At 36.7% G+C, this 25891-nt stretch overlaps 1 protein-coding gene across 2 annotated transcripts in view; it reads right to left on the bottom strand.

Annotated features, from left to right (window-relative positions):
- Positions 1-25891, bottom strand: part of LOC121315092 (oxysterol-binding protein-related protein 3-like) — a 56961-nt gene that overhangs the window by 12764 nt on the left and 18306 nt on the right. For both annotated transcript variants that reach the window (XM_041249004.1, XM_041249005.1), the window contains 12 exons: positions 19965-20205; positions 18064-18180; positions 16390-16443; positions 15674-15787; positions 14963-15130; positions 13059-13185; positions 12375-12478; positions 12060-12152; positions 11744-11903; positions 10042-10172; positions 4631-4768; positions 2063-2138 (listed from right to left, as the gene is read on the bottom strand). In XM_041249004.1, coding sequence (XP_041104938.1) covers positions 2063-2138; positions 4631-4768; positions 10042-10172; positions 11744-11903; positions 12060-12152; positions 12375-12478; positions 13059-13185; positions 14963-15130; positions 15674-15787; positions 16390-16443; positions 18064-18180; positions 19965-20054 — 1372 coding nt within the window. In that variant the 5' untranslated portion in view covers positions 20055-20205. The remainder of the gene's footprint in view (positions 1-2062; positions 2139-4630; positions 4769-10041; positions 10173-11743; positions 11904-12059; positions 12153-12374; positions 12479-13058; positions 13186-14962; positions 15131-15673; positions 15788-16389; positions 16444-18063; positions 18181-19964; positions 20206-25891) is intronic.

Genomic DNA, 25891 nt, shown 5'->3' on the forward strand with positions numbered 1-25891 from the left:
AAAATAGCCCTGCATGTTTACTGTATATCTATCTACTGAAGCATGGTCTAAATAGCTGTCTTCATCACAAAGTATCTCACAGGTCGACTGCTGACAGAAACCGTGCATTCACTAGAGCTTTTTACGTAGTTGGCAATCATTCTGACTGATTCGTATTGCAAAATATTGTTTTTATTGTTCAAAATTGTTTTTATATTTTACTTTGGCTCACCTAGCCTGGGTTACAGATAGCAGATAAGATCAGAACAACTCCTAAACTCAGGTGAAAGCACCTTAATGCAGTAAAAAAACACAGTAAGAATGAACTTTCTGTATTAGACCTCAGCAAAATACAAAGCAATTCCCGAATCATGTCTCATAACAGAGCAATAAATGAATGTACCGGTATCTTCCATCTTTGCCTTTGTAGCGGTGCGCTATAAAGGGACGCTTTTCTTGTCTACTATCAGATGGATTTGTCCTTTGTGTTACACAAAGATTCATTTTCTTCTGTGCGAGAGACTCTTAGATGCAATTTGATAAAGCATTTAAAAGGGACGTACGTCCTGATGTTCTCATTGGTGTGGGAGGGGAGATTTCTATTTCAGTCTTTCATTTTCACTGCTCTGTGAAAGCTAGTTTAATTACTCGAGATCAGTGTAAAAACATGAAAGAAAATGCCTTTGCATTGTTTCTTGTAACAAAGATGGGATGCTGTTGACTGACACATTATTAAAAAAGAGAAAGGTCCAATAATAATAAAATAACTATAGGTTATATGTCAATACTAAATTGGCCCAATTTGGATGCCCTCCCCTCCACCTAAATACATTTTCCAACCAAGTAAGATAAGCCCTCAACATGGCAAAATACCTGCCACTACTCCCCTAGTGTGTGTGTTCAAGAGGAGTCCCCAAACAACATTAAAATCCCAGAATTAAATGCCAGAACACAAGCTCGGTGCAGGATGCTTGTAGTTTTACAGGATTTTACAGACATGCCAATGTGACCTTTTTAATTATTCATTCCTTATTTCTCAGTTAACTGCCTAATAACACAACACCACTTTAACGGGGTGTTCAATACAATTACAATATACGCCTGTCGGTCATGGCAGTGACACTAAGGTGGGGAAGACGGTGTGCTGGCTATTCCTCTCTCCGAGTGGCTGAGAGGCGGGCCTTGAGGGACTGCTGACCCTATAAGATAACGCTCTGCTGTTCCCTCAGCATGCCCACTCTGAGATGAAACGAGCCAGCTGGCGGAACCTCTGCAGCCGAACCGAGCATGGCTGGAGAAGAACGAGCACAACAACAAAATAATTCAAAAAAAGAAAATTAATTTTTAGATGCGGGGAAAAACCTGGGCAGAACCCCGAACAGTATCAGCAGGTTGAGGGAGTGGGTGCGCATGGGACGGAGCCCCGGGCCGTGCAGATAGCAACGGTCGGGGTAACACCGCCGAGTGCAGCACCTTTATTTTGTAGTTTTATTACTGTGCTTTACTTTCCCCTTTTCTTTCGCCTTTTGTTTTCATTATTATTTTTGAGCACTCGTAAGCACACTGAATTGTATACCAACATTGCTAACTCTGTGGTCCTGTCTACTGTTGCCAGTATTCAGGCGACAGAAAACAGTGCCCTCTGCGAGCTAAAATTAATCACTGAAAAAAATAAAATAAATAAAAAATACTGAAAAAAATAAACCAGTGCACCTGAGTGGCATTACAGACAAAGTTCTGCCTCTGTCAGTGAATTGCCAACCACCCCTCCACAACCACCAATTAATATAAAGACTTAAATTTGAAATTGTAGGACTGAACTGCTGAACAGTCATTTGTTTTACTGATGGTTGCATGAATGCCACAAGGAAAACTGTATTTCTGGCAGCTGACTTTAGCTGGTTAAACCATGAAGCTAATTACCCCTTGACAGAATCCACAACCAACTATATTCACTCGACTTAAGTATTGATCTGACAACTGTCTAGAAAATCAAAAGCTGTACAAAAGAAAGAGAGGCTCATGCTCGCACTGAATCGCTCCTGTAACATCTAGTACCTTTTTTTTTTTCTTTTACACTCACTTTCAACATAGTTGCTCAAATTGTCCACTGAAATGTTGTCACTTATGTCGCTGATGTATGACTCATCATCTGAAGCCTGGAATAGAACAGGAAAGACGTGACTAATAAATGTACATAATTAGTGGTATGGGGCTCCTGATGTCAATACCCAGGCAACATCCTTTACACGACAGACAGAAGCAATAATACACTTGTCATTTTAGTATCATCTAAATATATACCTTGTACTTGATGCAGTCTTACAGGACGCTGTTCACATTGTGTGAATTATGTGTGAAGCAGAATGGGAAATCAAATTAGTATTTCTGTAATAAAAAATAACTTGCCATCATTTTCTAAATGCATATATATTACTTACGGGAAAGCTATTTTAAAATAAGTTTAATTTTCCCGCGATATACCACCTTCAATAGCCCAAAATATTAGATGTCAGTACAGTGAAAAGGTTATTATATTAAGAAAAAAAACTAAATTGAACTGGTCTCAGCAATGTTACAGATTTGGGCAAGAAGTTCTAAAGAAGCATTAGCTCAACCAATCAGAAGGCAGAATTTACCTAAACACAGGTCACCAGGAAACTAGATTTTGATATGACCTCAAATCTTCACTTAGAGTTATACGTTATGAGCTTTATTTCATGCGTATTTCTTTAAACATTTTCTTTTCTTTCATTTTCATAAAATCATAGCTCTATTGTTTGATTGCTATTTAATAAACAGCACATTAGAGGTTTTAATTTTTTGGAATTCTGTAGTTACAGTGTTCTTGTGCTCATCCAATGATGTGCTCCAACAGGCATTAAAGACACATAGCTGGCTATATGCATCCAACAATAAGATGCAGATTGGCTGTTGTATGCATGATTTGTATTAATGATGTTTCTGGTAACAAGTGTACTTTTTGTAACAAGTTGTGCTTTTCTTTCAGCTAAATGCTTTCTCCAGGACAATGAATTAGGAAGGAAGAGGGCTACTGAACATTTGCAGTGCAAGGGGTTTTTGTTGTCTTCAATGCTCTCAATGGTGGAGTTTACATGCAGTGTTATTGACTCGTGAAGGGATGATGCGTGTGCACGTTTGGGTCAAAAACTCGGGGTAAAAAACGGCCACAGAGAAGGACAGGGTCAATCACAAAAACATGAGAAAATGATGTAAAAACAACAAAGACACAAGATATCCACATTCCACATGTAGATCCGCATATCACATGCAAATGAGAATGAAATAATTGTATATCCTTAAATGAAAGTTGCTGATGGGCAGTTTCATGGTTAGCAACGGTGTATTTCATGTTAATGGTAATATGGACAGCTGTTAGTTTATTAATATTATTATTATTATTATTATTATTATTATTATTATTATGCTCTCTATATTTTTGTGGGTCTGTCATGTACTTGTTCAATACTCTACATTGTGTTGTATTCCTAACTAAGGTTACTCAGGTCTGTATAAACATTATGCAATTGTATATTTCAAATAATGAAACGGGAGATAATTAGTTGAAATTATATTCACGGCTAACGACATGCTACCTCCACCGATGACATGAAAAACAATTCGGGTAAGATCAGTAAACAAAGTATTAAACAACCAGACACAAGGCACAAGCCACAGCTGTACAGTTTAATTTTAACAAGCTGTCACATGACAACCACGGATTCCATGATGCAAGTTTCTCGAGTACTGTTCTCTGTGCATGTAAACCCTCCTTTCTGGTATTTTCCTGTGAAAACAGCAGTACTGTACGCATGGTTAATTTGCCATCCTTTCCCCTTCATTTGCATGAAGTCAGGTTAACAGATACTCTTTCTGAGTGTAATGCCCCGAGTGGGAGAGGGGCATTTCGTCTTTGGCTCAAGCAAATTGTCTCGAGTACGGTTAGCACACACATGTAAACTCCACCATTTCCAAATGTGGAACTGAAACTCATGTTGTGCATAGTGTACCTAGAATATCCCAGCTAGAATATGACAGCTGGAATATCACAGCTTGCTTGTTGCTGTATGTGCTCTGGAGAAAAGTTCTACTGTCTGAACAAAGGCCAGGCATGGAAGGCAGATTGGACTGTTACAATAATTGGAACTTCATTTCCAGTGGAAAAACAATAGAGATAGAATATCTTAACTAACCTTAACAGCAGAGCTGGGAAGAGCCTTGCACAAGGTTACACAGTGAGTCAATCACTGTATCAAGATTAAAGTCCACTTTTGTCTGATGTTTTAAATAAATGCCAAAATGTGTGTTGGTGTAACTTTTCTTTTCAAATGAATTTAAAGACATATAAGCTAGCCAATTTGTATGGCATATCATTGTGATGGCTAGAAGTGACATTGTTAAATGTTAGGAACCTCACAGGCTTACAGAATGAACCTGGAAGATATGAAACACACGTCACCTACAGCGACCTTGAGCCCAGTGCTCTCCATGCAGTCTGCCTATTCAATGCCTTACTTATCTCTTAGCCACATGTAGGAATCTCACTCATAAAAAACAGCAGTGATTCAAATATTGCTAAACTGATAAGATACTGTATGTTGCAAAAGCTATTTCCTCACTTTGTACTGACCTCATTTTCAGAAGAACTTGCAGACAGCAGCACTTCCTGTGCATCGAAGAACTCTGAGAGGGACTCTGTAACAGAAGCCCTGCTATCATTAGAGACCTGGTGCACGAGAGGCCTTCTCCCATCTATCGAGTCCTGCTTCTGAAAGAAAACACCAAGTAACCCCCTATTTAAAACAAGTCCCAAACACAAACATTACTAACAAAGACAATGTACACGGAGGCACATATAGAGGCTTTAAAAGGTATCATCAACAATACGTTTGTCATATTGTCTTTTTTCATTATGTTTACCACATTTTTTAAAACAGGTAAAAAGGATAGCAGCTCCATCACTAGGACAGCACAAACTCGGGTCGCATACTCAGTTACAGTTCCCACTGGAAATCAAACAAACAATTCTGAAACAGGTATACCACCTTATCAGCTGGTAGAATGCTTCTAAATTCAGTTAGTCACCAAAAAGATCATTAGGTAGCTTCATGTACGATACATTTGTCCTTGAACTGAAGTCTGAAGTGCACAGCTTTGAATTAAAACTCTACCCAGACCCTGCGAATAGTGTATACTGCTGTGTCATTAACAATTTCTAACAATGGCTGTTTCTAACAAATACAATTTGTAAAAAAACATGTAAAAGAAAACAAAGCATTAAATCAGTGGGTTATTACAGATACCAACATACTTCTGTTTGTACCTGTCCATTTATGCACACTGTGTATGCATGATTTGTTTTCGTAATTGTTTTCATTGACGAATGAAAAAATCGTATTTTAGTTGGTTTCAGTTTAAAAACATAACTCAACTACACACAAAACTTTATAGTTTAATAGCTCAGCTTTGTTAACTATTTCTTAGAATGAAAGTTATTTTATGAGAAATAACTTAGAGCTATAAACAAGTGTAATTTCCATTCAACAGATCCTTTGCAGATCAAATCACATTGTTCTGATTCATCTGATCCTTTGCAGATCAAATCATATTGTTCTGATTCATCAGATCCTTTGAAGATCAAATCGTATTGTTCTGGTTCATCAGATCCTCTGCAGATCTAATCGTATTGTTCTGATTCATCAGATCCTTTGCAGATCAAATCGTATTGTTCTGATTCATCAGATCCTTTGCAGATCAAATCGTATTGTTCTGATTCATCAGATCCTTTGCAGATCAAATCGTATTGTTCTGATTCAGCAGATCCTTTGCAGATCAAATCGTATTGTTCTGATTCAGCAGATCCTTTGCAGATTTAATCATATTGTTCTGATTCATCAGATCCTTTGCAGATCAAATCGTATTGTTCTGATTCATCAGATCCTTTGCAGATCAAATCGTATTGTTCTGATTCCTCAGATCCTCTGCAGATATCAGCCAGTGTCTTTTACACTCAAGCTTGACCCTGAATACCACTCGGACCTAGATTATTTTAATCACTGCAGATGGGAAAATATATTTACTCATCTTCCATTTCAGATTTGATTTTCTGGGGGTGAGCGTGGGGTTGCTTGACTTTGCTAACTTTATAAAATCAATAAATGACATAATAAAACCACACTTTCTGTAATTGGACACGTTACACATTTTTCTTTTGTCTCTAAAATTGCATTTACTTTCATAGTGGATGTGCCTTAATGGATATAAATTATATGAAGGGGCTTTTATAACACAACTTAAGAGGAAATGGAAAGTCCATCCCAGTGGGACCTTTAAGTCTTTGTCCTGCTGTGATGAGTAGAGGAAACAGAGGATTTTCCAGTAAAACTTTAGTGATGTCCTTTGAGTGGTACTGAAAGCCACTGAACAAAACTGGAGCCCTGATGGAGGCATTCGTTGTTATGTTAAACATGTTAATAATTCGATTTTTATTTCTTATGGAAATAACCTATAGAAAGTCCTATAGTAAATTGGTCAAGTCCTATAGAATATCCTATAGGGTTTCTTCAAAACCTTTTTAGTCCTATAGAACTACTGTAGGGAGACCCCTTTGAGTACTATAGGTAGATATTTTTTAAAACGATCCTTTAGGATTTCTCTGAAACCTTTATAGTCCCACAATGTCCTACAGTATGACCATAGGATCCTATAGGACATTTCAGTATGGGTAGACTTTCTGAATAGGCTTCCATTGAAAAGATTTTCTAAACAGCAATATTACTTTAGAAATTAATACAAATTTCAAGGCTTGAACAAGTGCACATGTATGTGTTTCCATGAGAAACAAAATGGATGACAAGATTGATGTATTATTTTCAACATAATACATTTCTCTGGGCACTGGTTTTGAAGCAGTTCAAAAGGCAAGGGGAATTTGTCAGAGAAATTAAATTAATTTACGATAAGCATGAAAATAACAAGAAATCCTACTGTGGTATTGCACATTCTTTCAGCACTGGCCTTTTATAAAAAACAGAAAAGTATTCTGTAGCTGCTAACTATGTCTATAATGATGTCTTTTTGCATATTCAAATAAAAGAATGAACCTTTTTGCTCTTCATTTTAATTTATGAGCCGCATCTCTTCTATCACACATATTTTTCCATCCCTCCCAGCCTAATATCTTGGATTCAATAACTGACATAATAATGTCAATGATATATTTATACATTTATTTTCTGCATGTACAATTTAGTGGTTTGTGGATGCTTATCATGCATTTTTTTATTTTCTAAGATATTTAACCAAGTGAATCCCAGGTGAAAACACCTCACTTTAAATGGCAATGTGTTCTAAGAAAGCCATGGTAACCCACTTCTCTTTAGTTACCGTGGGACGGAGTGAAAGCCAGATCCTAAAACCATCCCGCACTGGACCAGAGCTTGTGTTTGTATTGTCAGCAGAGTCTAATATCCTGGACTGCGTGAATTCTACACAGCCGGACCCTCAGCTCTGTATTTTGGGCTATCATGTGAAAAGGGGAATGGTTCAGCAAGACATTACATTAAGCGTTGATGCAATCAATTGAAATCACCACAACAAGTTTAAAAGGGATGAGTTATCTACTGCTTATCTACAATCTAAACACTGAATGATCATAAGGCAAATGAGAGACCGTACAATATTTTAAGCATATCACTTTGCCAAATAATTAGCTTTGTAAGGATTTTATCTGGACCTGGTGACAAAACACTGGGACAACTGTGACATGCATGAAAGCACAAGGACAAAAAAGACAAATAGTAATTAAAGGGAAAATAATTTTAAATGGAAAGCATTTTTGTTTTTGTTATTATTCCTACATAGTCAATAAGAAATATTAAGTAGATACAGTGCTACTCCTGAACTAACACAGTTTGACCACGACGAATATCTTGGATTGCCTTCTTTCTTTTTTTAAATATTATAATACAAGGCTCAAATACCATGGTATTTAAACAAACCAGAAAATAATACAATTTCAGTACACCATGTGGTGAATATTTTATATCATTGTCTGTCATAACAACACAGTGAAAACAATTTAGTCCAAACAAAACTGAGATCAAAATTTTGTGCACGACACAAACAAAAATAATAATTAAACTAAAAAGATTAAAACTACATCAGACTTTTAGGTACGAGATCACTAAATTACACTTATGGAGACATTTCTTAAGAAAAATTTATTTGAGTACATTTTAAAACATCTTTACACTCAAACTAAGTAAATCGTAGGGCATATATTTCATCAGACTGAAAAGGTTATTTTAATAATCTTCAGATGTTGAGAAAGGTACAATACAGTATAATCCGGTGGGTATTTATTCCGATACACAAGCCAAATGTCACATTATGCCAGTCAGACCTCAAACAGGTGATACTGAGGGGATTCAGTGGAGAGTCGAGTCAGAGTTAATCAGAGAAGGTAGCAGTTTAGTAAGAGTGCAATGCTATGGAGTAATTTCAAAGTTGTATCAAAAATAATTAAGTCAATCTTTAGCTTTACAAACCTACAGCTACCACCTATTGAAGTAGTAAATTACATACAATATGTGAACATATAAAATAGTTTAAAGGTTTTTGTATTGTTCTAGAGCTGGCTCCTACTGCAGACAAAGGCAATTTAAAAGTGTTGTTGCATTAAATGAAATGTTTGTTACTGTGTGTGACTGAGGGTTTGTGAATTAAAAGAATGTATGTGTATTTGTGTACTCTATATATATTTTTGCTTTGAGGTTTAGTTATGCATTTATTTTTTTACTTTTTTAAATGTTCATTTGTATGAAGTACTTGTCAGACGGGTAAAGTATAATGGTAACACTTATTGTCCCTCACAGAAATCTTGTTATCCAGGGTGTCTTGCATACACCTGACAGTGTAAAGATATTTCCATCAAAACACTGCCTGAAAGTCCCTGTATCAGGTGCAATATATTGTAAGGTAAATGAAACTTTCAGATAACAAAATACATCTATTTGGGGAACACTGAACTACAGAAAAAAAAAAATTTAAACTATGAATAAAGCTGCCCTCCCAAGGGTGAACACTGCTGCTGCCACCGTATTCTGCCAGAATTAAGTTTGGAGGCACCCGACACATAATTAGCTCTATATTTTGCTCATTCAGGGTTCGAGATTCCTTCTCCCTGGTTAAAATATCACTGTACCTGAAGTGAATCAGAACCAATTACCCCAAGGGGTCTCTTTGGAAAGCGCTCAGAGCAAGGAACACAGCTTTCAGGTCTCAGAAAAGCATTTGCTGCTACAGGTCACAATCTGTGGGTTTCATTTAAGCCCTTGGGTAAATCCCAGCTTTCAGAGAGGTCATCTTTGATGACGGCCGTCTGCAGTTCGGTCTGCTGAATGAGTAAATTGTACAGTACCTTACTCAGCTGAATCAATACTACACATTTTCACAATACATTGTACAACATGTAGTTGTCATTGAGTAATACTACAGCAGCTTGTAAAAAAATCTATGCTCCACTAGAAATTTGGCAGCTGAAACTGATCCAGAGAGTAGTTTCAGCTGAATACTGTATCTCACTGATTTATTAGAGCCATAATTTCACCATAATCCCGTGTGGAGATTCACTGATCTACAGACTGAATGATATGCAATCTGCTGGATGTCTTCAATATAACTATAAACTGGCTGAAATGAATGATCTCCTTCAAATAAAACAAAATACTTCATTGTGACAAATAGCTCTGGAATGTGCCAGCTCTTAGGAATTTCCATTCCTTATTTGCATTATACAGCACCAGTATATATAGTGAAGATTAGTCAGGTAAAAACCTGCATCACAAGGTGGCTTACCTCACAACAACACTCACATTCATCTCATCATAGCCATGCTAAATGTGCCTTTGGAGACTTAAGAAACTACATCAGCAGCAGACCCAAGAAAAGATGACAATTATGAAAACCCGAGACACTATATTATCAACAACTTTAGTAAAAAATAAAATTAAATAAATAAATAAATAAATCTGAACTTACAGATGCCAGGGCATTCTTCAAACCAATCATCTGCGCAGATGCTGGCTGGCACCCTTCACAGTCCAACGTCTGCTTGAGCTTTTCTCGTTCGATAGTTATTATACTGAAGGCTGATTTTAAGGTGGAATGCACTACAAATAAAATAAAAGTTTTTGGTTAGAATCTGAAAATCTTACAAATAGGTGTTTACAGACTGATTCTGAATAGTTTCAGAAACTACTTGTACATGAATATTTGATAAAAAAGAGAATCCCAATACAGAAAATGCCCCATCACATGACTGGTACAAGACAGAATTCTTGGCAGTACGATTAATGAAGTACCCAAGATTAAAACAAATGTACATTTTAACACTATCCAGCAATCACAATCGACTTGAAACAACATAACAAAAACACAGCTCATACAAAAGATGAGCACAGACATTACCAGAGCAAAAATATAGTTCTACTGTAACAGAACCCTAGATTCTTCCACATTCATTTTTTTGTCTTCATCTGCACTTGAAATAAGAATTGATTACTCAACATCATGTAAATGCTATAACTTCTAATCAATAACAACTACTGATTTCTGAAACACTTTGCAATATGAAAGCATGCTGAACAAACCAAATAGAGTACTTATTAAAATCTATATGGAACAAGTCAAATTAGTACAAGCTTCATAGAAGAATCTAAAGTGGTCAGTTAAGATTATTCCACTTCAATGCCTGCATCAAACAATCAATCTTCATTATAGCTATGAGCCAGTAAAAGATGATCCGATATGTTTCCAGCATATCAGAATGAATTCCATAGAGGAAAAGGCACTCTGCAAACTGACAGGAGAGATAGAGATATCTGAAAAACCTACACAGGGTCATATGTCTACAAAGAGAGGGCTTTTAAAAGGAATTACTGTGTTTGTGTTGAATTTAAAATTCAGCTATAGGCAACACAATCCATTTCAGGTAAGCTGACTGATTTCATTGTACACAAGTACTTTAGCGGCTACACTGAGCAAATTTATTATAAGACAATAAAACAATATAACTTCACCTAGAGAACAATGGAATAGACTGTCTATCAATGTAACAACCACCTATCAAGCCAGTTATATTTAGTCAAAATGCTGGGGTTGATATATGCATCTAAAGGGATCTACTAGTTTAGCTAAAGAGACCGACACATGGAAGGTTAATATCTGTAGAAAAAAGGGGGGGATTCAGGTGTCACTGTCTTTGAAAAGGAGTGCTAGTTGTAACTTGGTGCTGAGTGTTCTGGATCCTGGTATAGACATAATTAAGTTTATGAAAGTCGCTAAAAGAACACAGTTATATGATACTGAAAATATACTGTCAGGAGAGGCCCCAGCCCTCCTTTGTGATAAGCAGTGGAGTATATAAGTTGGCGGTTTTACAGTCTTTGCTGCAGAGATTCTACATGCTGGATCTGAGGTCCTGTCCCCGGTACTCTCTTCATTGCTGTGCAAGTCTGTTAAACATACCATTTGTGTGCTGTTGTCTGTTCAACTCCTGGGCTTCCAAGAATCTAAATCAAGTTTTTTCACTCAACAAGAACATCTAGCATAACTGTACATTTTAGGCCAAAGGGAGGGGACACAAATGTAACAACAAAGTGGTTCATTCCTATCGTACAATTCCCCAAATCAAACTGGACGAGATCATTAAATAATGCAGCACAAACATGTAGCTTCTTACAGTTGTTAGCCACATGATAGAATTCCTCCTGAAGTTTGGAAGCATCTGAAGGGGAGTATGTGTTTTCGGAGCAGCTTTTGTCATTAGGTAGATCTACAGTAGACAGATTGGGATTGGAAGCATGCAGCCTTATCGAACCAGATGATGTGCAGCTGGGGACCTTGGACAAGGAAGACATACGAGTGTGAAGTCAAAACATTCAATTTAGAGCAGCACGATCCATTTCATTTGAGATTTATTTAACAAGGAAGTCAAAAAGGTTGCTGACAAGCTTTTTTTTTTTTTTTTTTTTTTGGTTTCAGTTGGTTAATTTTACCTGTAATGTTGTTTTAGCATCTTTGCCATAACCCTTGGCTCGCCACCGTCTCTGAGTTCTTTTTTCCTTTTTGGGGCTTTCAAAGGAAGAAGCCTGAAAAAACATATATCGTTTTGTAGAAAAGGGTCATTCGACACTAGGTGGTAACCTAGCAACAGCCAGAACTCATTAGAAACACCTATTGTTTTACTTCAGTACCAAACTAAAATACCTGTTAGTTGATAGCATGCCAGGTCAGACAATCAAGTATTGACTGATGGAAATCAAACTTGAATATAGGGTTTTATAACGTGGCTGAGTTGGTTTGCATTGTACCTGAAGGACACTGATAGCTGGTGCAGAGTAAGTTCTATGGAGAACTTCCATGCTTTGCAACAGGTGGCTGAGCTCCAATAAACGGGACTGACATGAGGCAAGCTCTGCAATTGGAAATGAAAACAAGGCTTCAACTCCAGCAGAGTACGTTGCAATCAGTAATCAGAAATATGAACACAATACACCAAAAAATATAACTGTCTCGATTATTGTAAACTGAATAGTCATTTTTCTATAATGAGGAACACTTCTCTATTTTCAATCATTTTATAAAAAAATTAAAAAATTGGTACGGCAAATCGTGTACGACGCGTAGATCACGCACACCTGTAGTCATATACAAACCGTCTGTCTTTATCTTAGATTTGGTTCCTCGGGACAGAACAATACTGCTGTTGTTTGGAAGTTTAAGTCTCTAAGATACATTTATATATTACGATTTGGTTCTTGTTTTATACACATTTATTATGTAGATTTAGGATATGGCTCGGGGGGGGGGGGCACACTCAGTCACAAATAATATAGCCTTTCTCACGAAAACAGATTAGGGTTACTGTTTTTGTTCCCTCACAATTTCTGCTATGCCATCTAAAATAATGCGTATAAACATGTGTTTTCACCCATCCAAGAGGAATAGATGGAACAGCTAGCGCAAGCTCAGACAGAACCTGTATCTACTATTACCTGTGGAGCACCTGTCCATATCCTCAGAGGACTGTAACCAAGCTGACACTTTAGCCTGGCTGCTGTTGAAGGTTAATGGGAAGTTGCCTCCAGTGTGGACTGAGGCTTGTTTGGTAAGAGTGGCTCTCTGTTAAAGTACAAAATAAAATGAGATCATTCAAAATTACAATCATCTTTTTTTTTTTTTTTTTGGTTTTTTTAAATCGCTTTTGTATTATCGATCATTATATTGGCTGGTTTCACAGACCCCAGTTAGCACTAATCAGGTTATGTGGGCACGCAGAAATCAGGCATACAGTCTTCTGTACATGATAAACAGACAGATATGCAAATGACTGAATTCCAAAACTAAACAAAAAAGAAAAACCGCAACAGTTTTTTCACAGCACTCTAATTGAGAGTTTGATCATGAGACAGGTACCTGCCCATCCTTTGTAACACACATCATGTATAATTACCTAGACTATGTGCATCTGATTTAGTGTACATCAAAGAAATCTCTTTTTAACAAGGGGACATCTGACCCTGCTTTGTGAGGCCACTTTTCATCTCTACATTATCTATTGTCTTTTTGTGTCTGGAAATTTAGCACAGAAGGAATTGTCATAACTAAAATTAACAGAAAACAATGAACACAATTACTCAGATAAATATGCAAGGGTTAAACAGAAAAATAGAAATGCCTGCCACAGCTATAATGTGTTTACATTGCTTTAGACTAACAAGTGGACATGTTTCAGTGATTTCCATCACTAACTCACAAGATGGGGCTGGAAATGTACAGCAAATCCTGATCTCCAGAATGACTCATGAAGCCAGTAATTTACACAGCCCAGGATAAAGAAGCATCTGCCAACCCATGTCCCACTATCACTCCTCTTTTCTATCAAAGATTGACTTGCACTGGAATACATATCAGGGATGCAATTTGTGTAACAATTTACATTAGTCTTGCAAAAGGACAGACCAAATACAGGATAGCAATACACCTGTATGAAGGTTGGTGGGACCAATTTTCAACTGTGCAAAAAAAGCTCCCACATTTACACTGGAGTGAACAATCTGCCTACAATTTGCCAACAGTGGAAAATATAAGCTTAATATAGGCTTAAAATATAAGCCTATGAACTTCAGTACAATGACTTTGGAGCTGAATAAATGGCTTGGTAAGACACATAAATAGATTTTGATTTGGGGGGTAAGTTATTGTTTTTATAGAATTGAAAACTAACATAAATTACAAATCAAAAACAGACTTAGTGATAGGTACAACTGTGTAAAAAACAAAACAAAAAAAACCCCTCTTATTCTCAGATCCCTAAAGCAGTAAGTAGTCTTATACCCCTTTCACACAGATGAGTTGTGACGGCTCAGAACCGCCACTGATACGACATTGTGGTCTGTGTGAACTGCCTATACTGGACGTGTGGGGTATTTTTGTCGTTGGTGTTACACGCTTTCATTTTTTTCAAATGCAATGGCTGATCAAGAACGAGGTAGTAATTGGAGTCTGGAATAAGTTAAAGGCTAATGAGGAAGTGAATTAATAAATTTAAGGGGCGTTGCATGATGCTGTAATTTGTGGGCGAATCACTGTTGCCATGGTAATGATCGGTTGACCGACAGGTTTGAAAGTTTAGCTGTGTGAAAGGGTTATGACGCCATTATACCGGTATAGATTACAATTTTGTGCTGTGTGAATGGGCATTTTAAAGATTTTTATAAACGTCTCTGAGCGGCGTGTGTGTGTGTGTGTGTAAGGAGCGTTAGTGTACAATACAGTGTCTTTAGAAGACAGGGTAGTACGATGATGTAGGCTCAGCAGTCACAGTCTATGACTCAGACACATTAACCAGATGTACTCCCTGTCTATACTCGATGAAGAAACACATTTATTTAGTTACCTTTCTCAAGGAAGAGGAATTGGATGGGTTAGGAGAAGCATCATTGGGGAAGTGTGCAAAGAAGTGGTTGTTTTTGTCAACGGGAAACATTGTGATTTCATTCTGCCGGTACAGTCTGTGATGGCGAAGTTTGGATACCCATTCATCAAAAAGCGCCTGGGATTTTGTCTAAATATAGTACACACAGTCAGACTGGGAGGCAAAAATAAACCGTGACACACATAACAAAATCCTAGAGCTGCTCTACCATTTACCTGTACTGTATTTGAGGATTTAGATTGTTTCTGTATTTATCTATCTAAAAAGAATACACCATAAACACTACACATTACATTTGAGTAGATGTGTATCCATACTCTTACATCAAAAAAAGCAAAATGAACAAACAAAAAAAAAATGATACAGAAACTGTAAAACTTAAAATGTCTGGCTACAATCTAATGTAAATACACCTGAAATAAAACTGGACATTACTTTTCACTTCCTAAAAGCATTCAACCCAATATGTTTGCAAGAGGATCTGAAGACTGCTAGTACATCAGTATATTCCCTGCACTTAAAGAATGAAGAGATGAATAACAGAAGGAGCACTTGGTAAATGAACAGCTTAACACTTCATATTGGTTAAAGGGGAACAAAGCCATTTCAACAAAACTTCCTTCAGCCACATTACAGAACAGGCATCTCTTAGAAATCAGTAATGCTCATTACCTTAAGGTGGTATATATGTTCCTCTGCATCCAAATCTATGCATTTAGCCTTTTCTTTTATGGCCATGACAGACAAGCCGACATCAATGCAACCATGTAACTTTCCCTTTTCAATCTGTAGAGGGTGGAGGGGTGGGGTGGTGGAGCAAACAAACAAATAAAAAAAAAGGGCAAGGTTGCTGTTATTGTAGATCGTGCTGACGCAGTCTGTTTGCAGAGTCGAAGCAGACCAACTGTGAGGACCATCGCAACGGTTTCACTTACAATATTATTCAACAGAAACGAAAACACTAAGATTACTGCGTTTGATCATTTTAATGATAACACTGAAGAAAAAGACAAAAACAACGTCTTTCACAGCAATTGTTTATTATGTCGTTTGGTATCTTTTAAAAGCTGCTATAAGGACAGTGAGATGACATGAACCCTAGGGATAATGGAGAGCACAGGACGAGTGGGGAGGTGTATGTAAGCACTGAACAGCCTTTTTATTTTTTGAGCCCTAGGTATTGAAGATGCAATACTTTACACAGTATAGGGATCAACCTTCAATGTCTACTTATAACAGACCTACAGAACGGTTTTTAGTTAGCATTACTACAACCCATGGGGATACCCTGCACTACTTCTAACATAACAGTGGTGTTTCTAAACAAACTAAATAATCACAAATAAGAAAAGTGTGAAACGTCCACATTAAAAAGTGCCCATACTTACGTCAGCTTCAGATTTGGCATACTTCAGGATGCCTTTTTCTAAAAAGAAGTATCTCTGCAGAAAAAACAAGGAAACCAAAAAAATCCTCTGAAATGGAAAACACTACATTTAGAGGAGTCAAAATAAGTGCCTTATTCTGTATCATTTCATCGATTTTTAATTCCTCAGTGTAGTGACCTTTGCTGGGGGACGTGGGCTGGAACAGGTGCTACAATTAGCACCTGAAAAGTCTGATGAGTCATCTGAGATTTCTGATTCTTCACCCTCCACTGGGATAATGCTTCTCTCATGCTCATTAACCTGCCTGCTTTGCACAGTACAATTTAAAACACAGGGCCTAATAAGAGTCTATCAAAGAGCTTCACTTGTTTTAAAGGTTCAATCTGGGAGTGTGCCCCTGTGTCAGCGCTGAGTTCTGCTGTGTTTAAAGCCATATGTTACACCATTTACAGTTCTTTAATATTTCACTTCTTGCCTGTTTAATATTCTGCTAGTTCTCTACCATTCTCTCACTGACTATTTCAGAAGAAAAGACTCCTTGTCCTGGAGGGGAAGCATATCTGTGTTACACAGGCTCCCACGCACAATGCTTTATCAATGGCCTTCACAGCACCGGGCAACACAAATATGCTTCTCCACCTCTTTTTAAGAAGACTTTATTGCTGGAAAAGTTAGACAGTATTGCTAATATTGATATAAGCTGAAACAACTGTATCTAATTATGCCAAACACACATAATAACATATAAAACAAGAAATGCAATATTGGAAGATGTTCCTTTAAATGTAATCTTGACAATGGAACTCCTCCTTGAGACAGTGTCCAGCTATAGAGTCCTTTATGACAGCAGTCCTAAAATCTTACTGCATATGATTCTGTGCATTCATCTGCCTTATTCCACTCCAGCCCTCCACAGCAATGACAAGCTGACTTTATAAACCATGCTGTGTGAAACAGTTCTTTCTGACAACTGATCAGGCTTTATCTGCAAATTAAACCTTGACGCTATCTCATTTAAGTATCTAACTGTACATGGGTCAACATTATACAAGACTCCACACCACTGAAACCGAGGACAAGAAGAGACCCTTTGGTGTTGCTGTTGGCTGCACCGAGCGTACTTCTGAAAGCACGTCATTACCAGCACTGCAGCATTTAGAACATGAAAACCCAGTATAGCTTCCATTAGCCCAGCAGCATTGAAGACCACCAATATGATACATTTAGATGTTGGTGAACAGTTCCAGGCAGGAGAATTTAATGATACTGTAACACTCTTTTGTACAATTCCATCAGCTTGTAGAATGTACTTTAAATACACAACTAAAAGTAATGTCTACAGTAACCCTAGGAGTGGATTATGGCTTTGTGGTATATTGTGGTATACTGTGAAGTCTATCCAGGTCTTGTGTATTTTGTCAGAACTGCAATACATTGTTAAGACCTGTTTTTTTATGGAAACACATTGAGGCAGACAATGTGGTAATGTGGCAAAAAGCCAATAATTTTTATCAGGCATTAACAACAATACTAACAACACTAAAGTGGCTTACGGAACCACAGTATTACCACATAAATGGATTTATCTTCAGCTGCCTCGGTCGCCCACCCCCCACAGCAGCTTCAAACTGCCCAACCAATCACCACCTTTTCCAGCAGAGCTGAGACTCTTACCTTGTGCCATCCTTTCAGGGGCCACTTTCTTCTCTTCAGGAGGAGGCCTTTCTGTTTCTGTGGCTCCTCGATATTACCTGCACCACCGCGCAGGCCTTCCACAATCTCCCAGCTGTCCTGCTCACGCCAAAAACAAAACAGCCGTTCAGCCTTTCACGATCAGATATACAGCAAAACCTCACTTTAAGTCTACCTCAGAAAAAAAATGAGACTTCACAATTAAGTCTGGAATTGTTCCTAGGCCAAAGTGAGCAGTCTCAGATATATCCCACCTCTGTTAAATTACTTCTACTAAACCCTCTGAGGCAATATGTTCGCACTGATTTAGACAGAAGAAAACAAACACAACGAATACATAGTGAGATGTCACTGTATTTGGAGAGCATTGCTTATATGTCCCATTCCCAAGCACCAAGACCCCCCCAGGTGTGGTGAATAAGTTTGTTAGCATTTTATTATATATACTATCTCTCTGTGTTATGTAGGTATGTTACACTTCTCAAACCCACCACCAACAGAAATGTATGGCAGCATGGCAGAGTTTCAAATGAACATTTGCTTTTTGTTGTTGTCAATTTTAAATAGCAAGCAGTTGAAGTAAAAGGCAAAAATCACTATCATTTGTTATACTGCCTGCGTGTTGTTTCGTTGTGAACAGAATTCTATTGTAGAACATAAACCTTTGACAGATGCAGCCTGGCAACATTCGGTTTATCATTCCAGCCTAGTGCGATTCAAGAGCTCACTTCATACAAATAAATCAAATCATCAAAACAAGCATGCTACAGAATATGTACAATAAGCCAACATGTCTCTTCACATTTTTCAAAAGTATGACTACATTTAAAGTAAAAAATAAATAAATAAAAAAGATAATTGCTAAAAACAGACTTTCCTAACAATAAACCACTGCATTTACATTTCTCAGGACCTCCATTTCTAAATGTGCCACCTCAGTTTTAGTTTGAATGGAAAGTCGTCAATATTAGACTAATGGCAATAAGATTCATGTGGTGATGTAGGACCTATCCCAATACATTTACAAGTCTATGCCAGTATGGTTACTTTATTCCTCATATAAAATGTGCCTTTGTATATTGGGAACTGTACTGCTGCAACTCAATATAACAACTGTAACACTAACATAATAATAAGGGCACCATATATATGCTACATATACTCTTCTTATGGTTTGAAACAATATCAAGCAACACTAATTAAGATAGAGTATTGAAGAATGGAAAGTACAGTATATTGCTCTATGTATCCAAGACACTTTTCCTTAATTCACACTGTCTTCATAAGCACAATCCCAGCACAGAAAAATCCAACAAGCACTTCACATCAGCCTTTCCATGTGGCCTGTGGTAGAATTAGGACACAGAATAGGATGGGGGGAAAGCTTAAAATAGTTCATGTTGATGTTACATGGTTGTTACAGGTTTCTAAAAATATCACTTTCCCGGCTGGGTGATTTCTAAAACTATGTCCACAGATGCACAATATCCTTTATCATAAAAACACCGCAATGGTATAACCTTGGTCCAGTTTTATAAGATTTTGTTGTCTATATATTTTCCATAGTATATTATTTAGCTTCACTTGTATTATTTAGCTTCAAGTGTGATGTTACAGTTATAGACTAATGATATAAATAATTATGAATGCTGCAGGCACAGAATAAACAATTAAGCAGCGATGCCCAGAGTGTTACTCTAATAAGAGTGCCAACTCATTTTGACAAGCCATACTACTCCAGTTCTGACTCACAGCGAGTTAGCAGTGATGAATGCCATCCGCATTTCCACGACGCAAACATCAATTGTATGAATATGCAGTTCCCGGTTAAAAACGTACACGAATTACGGGAAAACAAAACGCATGACAAAAAAAAATTGTACCTGGCGGCTTTCTTGTTTAGAAGAGCAGCTGCTTCCTGAAGGAGAGGAAGCTTTCTGAGGCATTGTGACGTTCCTGTCCTCGCTGTTCATAGCTGATGGTGAAAGTCTTTCTGCTCACTGGAACAACTTAAAAAAAATATTACAGAAAAAAGGTGTTCAGCAGCTGTAGAATGTTCCAAAGCACGTCTCCTTGTTTATGCTTCATACAGGCAGTGCATCCTTTTTCTGTCAGTTCCAATCCCTACAAGTATACAGAATAAAAAAAATAAGAATTAGAGCAATCCCATTACCTAACGACAAACAGTAAGTCAGAACTAGCAAGCTATTTTTAGAGCGGTGTAAGAAATTCGAGAACGAGAAAAGGCCATTCAGCCCACCTACGTTCGCTCACTTTTGTGGCAGTGTGACCTGTTAGCACTCAGGTCTATACATGCAAGGTTTCAAGAATCAAAACAGCATTGCTTTTGTTAGGAGGTGTCGGGTTTATAGATCATTGTACCGCATTGACAAGTTATGATACAGCAGGACAGTCAATTCTCATCAATACGAATTTCAAGGGACCAGCAACAAATTTTGCATTAAACCACTAACTCATACGATCAGGAGTAGCCTATAAGCCAAATGTATACTGTCAGTTTTTATTTACGTTAGTCAGGGGTGCAGTGCTAAATTGTGCACAATTATATACCCCCTGCACATTAATAGAATAGGTGTGTTTCTTATTCCGATACAGATGCTCAGAATCGCTCTGGATGGGGTAGCATTCCCTAAAAGAAGTCGCAAACAGCATTGCGCATATTTAGTACATTCACCCAAGACTTCCGACTCATTTGTAACTGGTTTGCGACAGGCACAACACTCGAGTACCCCTACCCCGAAGTGTTTAATTAAGAGTTTCCTGAACTGATGTAATCTTTCCAGGCTGTTTATGCTATAACCTGTGCATGATCGGGTTAACAGAACTAGAGAAGGCTATTTCAGTTAAAACCATGCATTATAAATACAGAACATTTCAGTTTGTAGCAACCAATACTGGAATTAACTATTAAGCATATTACCTATTTTGTAATTTTTTTTTTAACAGAATAGAAATCGAGCTATACTAAAAGAATTGGTTTTAATATCTAGAAAGTCATTCATAAATCCTTTTATGAGGTAATGGCTAGGAGTCCCAAGATGCCTTAGCAGGTTAGCACTCTTGGTAGAAGATGCAAAGGCTGCCCTTTGTATCAGTGATAATATTGGGTTAGTAAAATAGGGAAGGGGAGGCCTCAGTTTGGATCCTGGAGATGGCTCAAAGCAGCTCCAGCTGATAGGAGGAAATTTGTAGTTACTGAAGAGAGGGTGACGTGTGTCAAGGCTGTGTCCCAGGCTAAGCAGGGAGAATGGATGAGATGGGAGAATGTGGAACAGCATAGGCTTGGCTGGCAAGACCTGTGGACAATGGAACAGAGGAATAGCTTCCTAATCAAGTCCATAGAGGATGTTCTTCCACCACCACAGAACCTGAATGTGTGGGTAGAAGAGAATCCTGCATGTCCTTTGTATTCCACCAGCTACCATGCAGCACATTCTTACAGGATGTAAGGTGGCCACGTACTGCAATGCTTGCCATTACCTTTATTTCATATAGTGGACCACCGTCACAAAGCATTTTACAGAGGTAGGCTGTGAACTGTGGATTATATGCAGAGTCACTTACATCTCATCTGAAGGATGTAGTACAAGGGGGTTAAGTGACTTGCCTAGGGTCACACAGTGATGGTGACTTGAACTGGTGACCTTCTGGTTACAAGCCCTGGACTTCAACCTCTGGACCACATGGCATTATCACTGAAAGAATGGCATAATAAGAACAACACCTCACCACCAACGTCCGCAATAGCTGGCACACAGAGTCTATTTTGTGGTCAGACATGTACTTGTTGGGATGTTAAAAAAAAAAAAAATGTTTAGAAGCATTTCAAGACAAAACTTTCCCTGGCAAAAGATAATGATTTTTTTCCTTTCTATTCTAGTGTTAATAACTTTTGCCATTTAACATATCTACATATTTTTTAGATTTAAATGCTATTATATATATATATATATATATATATATTTAATTTATCTATATATATTTATATATATATATATAATATATATATAAAATTTTATCTAAACTTGTAATCACTATCATCAATAAATGACCTGTACGTCAATTTAGGTAGTTAAACTGATATTTTGTAATACTACTTTTTATACAAATTACTATCAATGAAATGGCTTTATATATATATATATATATATATATATATATATATATATATATATATATATATATATATATATATATTATAGATATCTGTAATAGACATGTTATAGAATATATGTTATTCATATTATTTTAAAAATAAAATACAGACTGTAAATTGCATGCATTGCATTGCATTGTAAATGGCAATGGGTTTATGTATTAATTCATTTATGCATTTATTTTCCAGTGAGAGTAGTGCATGGAAAGAATGCTACACTTCCAAAAAAACAAATAAAACAAAGCCATCAGGGTCTGAAACCAGGATCACCCTGCTGCAGCAGTGTTCCAGTTAGCCATCGTGGGACAAGATGTTAGAGGAGGAGAAACAGCTGCAAAATGTTGTAAACTGTTTTAAAATAGTAAGTACTGTATATAATAGAAATAAACAAAAGAAAAAAAGATTTTGTCTTTGCCGAATTGGATTGAGCTTACTGTAAATACTGCGTGCATTTTGGTAGAAAAACAGTAAAAAAAATTGCATAGAAACTTGGCAGGTTATAGACAAGTCCTTTAAAAACCTCAGGTTCAGCAGTTACACAACTGAAAGAACGTACAAACATCTGAATTCAACAAAGCAGCAGTAACAGTTGGCAACGATTCCGTATCTGTGATGCAACAAACTAAAACACCAGCACAGGAGTTGGATTCAGCTTATAGATAAGGAGTGGAAAAAGAGGCAGAAGCTATTTTTATATTTGAATAACTGAGTATTGCTGTATAGTTGTACTCTTAGTATATTACTTCAATTTACTAGCAAATGTGTTCCAAACTGCACAGAAAGGAACATTTCCTTAAAGCATGTTACACATTTGTTGAGGTGAGGTGGGGGCACAGGGAACCTTGTGTGCATCTTGAAGAATTTAGTGAACCCGTCAAGCTACACTCTGTGTATTAGGGCTGCTACGATTAAATCGATTTTTCAAATAAATTCAATTTATCATTATATACATCAAGATAAATACTGTATAATCAATTCAATAATTAGATTTTTATAACACACAGTCATTACTTAAGTTTATCATTGAAACTGCATGAGCCCACATGCAGTGGCCGTGGTCTCCTTTTCCTGCTTGTATTAACTAGCACCTGATTTGCTGGTCCCATCCTACCAGCAAATCAGTTGTAAAAATGTTTTGTAAGTAAGCCCCTCTATGTATTCGATGTAAAAAAAAAAAAGTGCCTTTATTTTACAGCAAAAGTTACACTATGTAACACGTTAAAATAAGAAAAAATATCTCTCCCAGGAGTAAAGAATATGTTGTGTAGACCTTACTTTACCATAGAAAATTAACTACAAAACAAAGGATGCAAATAGCAGATCAAGTTAAACGTTTTGTTTATTCCTGAAATAAATAGTACATAAAGCTACCACATTTTATTTTTTCATTCCCTGCCATTGCCATTTCTTTACAGTAAACAGTGGCCATCGACACATTTTCATAAAGTAATAACATGAGGTTTACTTGTGTCTTTATACAGCTGAACAAGCAAATGAAAACTGAAATTTAACTTTAAACAGATCAAATAAAACAAAACGTGGAAATGGCGATGTAAAGTGCACGGAAAAAAACTCACAATTTTTCTTCATGTCTATGATGTATTATTTAGCCTAAATTTGGCATTAAACCAACACTAAGACTAATTGTATTGATTTCAATCACGCAAAGTTTAATCAATACCTAATAATATTGCATAGCCTGAAACTTACATTAATTGATTCAAGGTAGTGATTCAGTAATTAGTATAAAAAATGTATTAGCCTAAGAACTTTGTATGTAAATAAGTATGTTTGGCATTCTCAAATTGAATACTACAGTATACAGTTTTTTCAATTTGCTCTCTGTACCAATGTCCAGATAAACCTACTATTAAAATATTGTAGGATGTTAAGATAATGAATTATGCTCTATATTCAATATTTATTTTGCTTTTGTTAAATATCAATATGAATTTCACATAATCGATGTGGGGTTATTCTAAATGTGTACAGTGTAGAACTCAGGTTTTTAATGCAATGCTAGAAAGAATAGCTTTATGCTACACATTTCTCTCTTTATTGTGTACCACACACACACAAACAAAGAAGCCTACTGTATCTAGAAACCAAGTCACCTGCCAGGAACAAAAGCACTTCAGCACTGAATGCACATTGATACCTGATTGCTCTTGTTTTGAGGAGTTTCCAGTCTCTGTTGTGTAATTGTCCAGGCCACTAGAATCTAGTGTTACAAGCATACACTGCACAAGCTTATGCAGTATATGCTCATCATTGTGTTTATTGTTTTGTACTGTGCTGAAAGTTCACATGGTTACTAGATACAAAAACAACTATATAGCAGAACCATATGTAATATAAATCAAATTTCTAGTAAGAAGCAGAGTTATTGAATAAAATAATATTAAAAGACCAAAACACCAAATAATGTTGCAAATGATTTTATGATTAGATCAACTAGTGGTTAGATGTTTCACCCATTTTAATAATTCAAAAAAAGAAAATCAAACAGCATTTAGAATATGTGTTTGCAGGTGTTAATCCCTTTCAGTGTGACCCTGGCTGGTAAAATCGTGTTTCTGCATTTCCAATTTCAAACCTTCACTTAGAACAGGCTGATTTCCCTCCTGAAAATGATTTATTTAAAAGCCAAAGCAAACCATCTGTCCGTTTGCTGTGATTTGCATACTGGAAATATTTATTTCTAAATACAAATACGTAGTATAATGTCCACTGTTCTATTCTGTTATGTGTAATGGCTATACTGATACCTATTAAACATGCATTTCCATTACAAAGTTGTGCTTGTGGCACTCTACTTAATACTATTGTACTTTACCATCTGTTACATTTCTCATTCATTATCCAGGAATACTAGGTTTTAATATGCAATAAATAATTTGTTATCCTTCATCTCAATTAAAAAAGTGATTCTCTGGATATATGCAAGTGTGGCAAAGGTAAAGATAGACAGACAGGCACCATCTTTTATACCCAAATTCTTTTATATCCAAATTCTGCCCTTTCACTACGACTGGATGAGCAGCATGTATATGTAAAACCCTGTGTGACATGGGCTTCAAATGTGCATTCCCAGTGTGGAATACTACGGTAGTTCTGTCAGTACAGTCCTGAAAAGTTATTTTAGTGCTTCCAGCAATTATGATTGTTTAACGGTTGTCATGGAGCCGTTGTGTTTATGTTACTATGGCAATTGATAACATCACACACACTTACAAATAGTGCTAGTGCAAATTAAATGTGTTTCTTAATTATCACACATTATTTGAGAAATTATAATTACTCCTAGTTAAGTTAACCTTTAATGTCTGTTACATTTAAAAGACATAATAATAATAATAATAATAATAATAATAATAATAATAATAATAAATAATAACATAATAAATAATAAATATTAAATAATAATAATGAATCCACCAAACTGGTCTCAATACTTTCATGTTTTATTCTGCCCCAGATTAAAAACAGTAACAGCAAGGGTCCCCGAGTGGCTCCCCTGGTAAAGCACGGCAGCGTGGTGTGCAGGGGGAGTCATAGTCAGGGGAGCACAAGGGAGCATCCTGGCTATGTAAAGTCACTAGTCTTTGCTGAAGATTCTGGAGGGAGCATCAC

Source organism: Polyodon spathula, chromosome 4 (assembly GCF_017654505.1).
Source record: "Polyodon spathula isolate WHYD16114869_AA chromosome 4, ASM1765450v1, whole genome shotgun sequence".
Classification (NCBI taxonomy): domain Eukaryota; kingdom Metazoa; phylum Chordata; class Actinopteri; order Acipenseriformes; family Polyodontidae; genus Polyodon; species Polyodon spathula.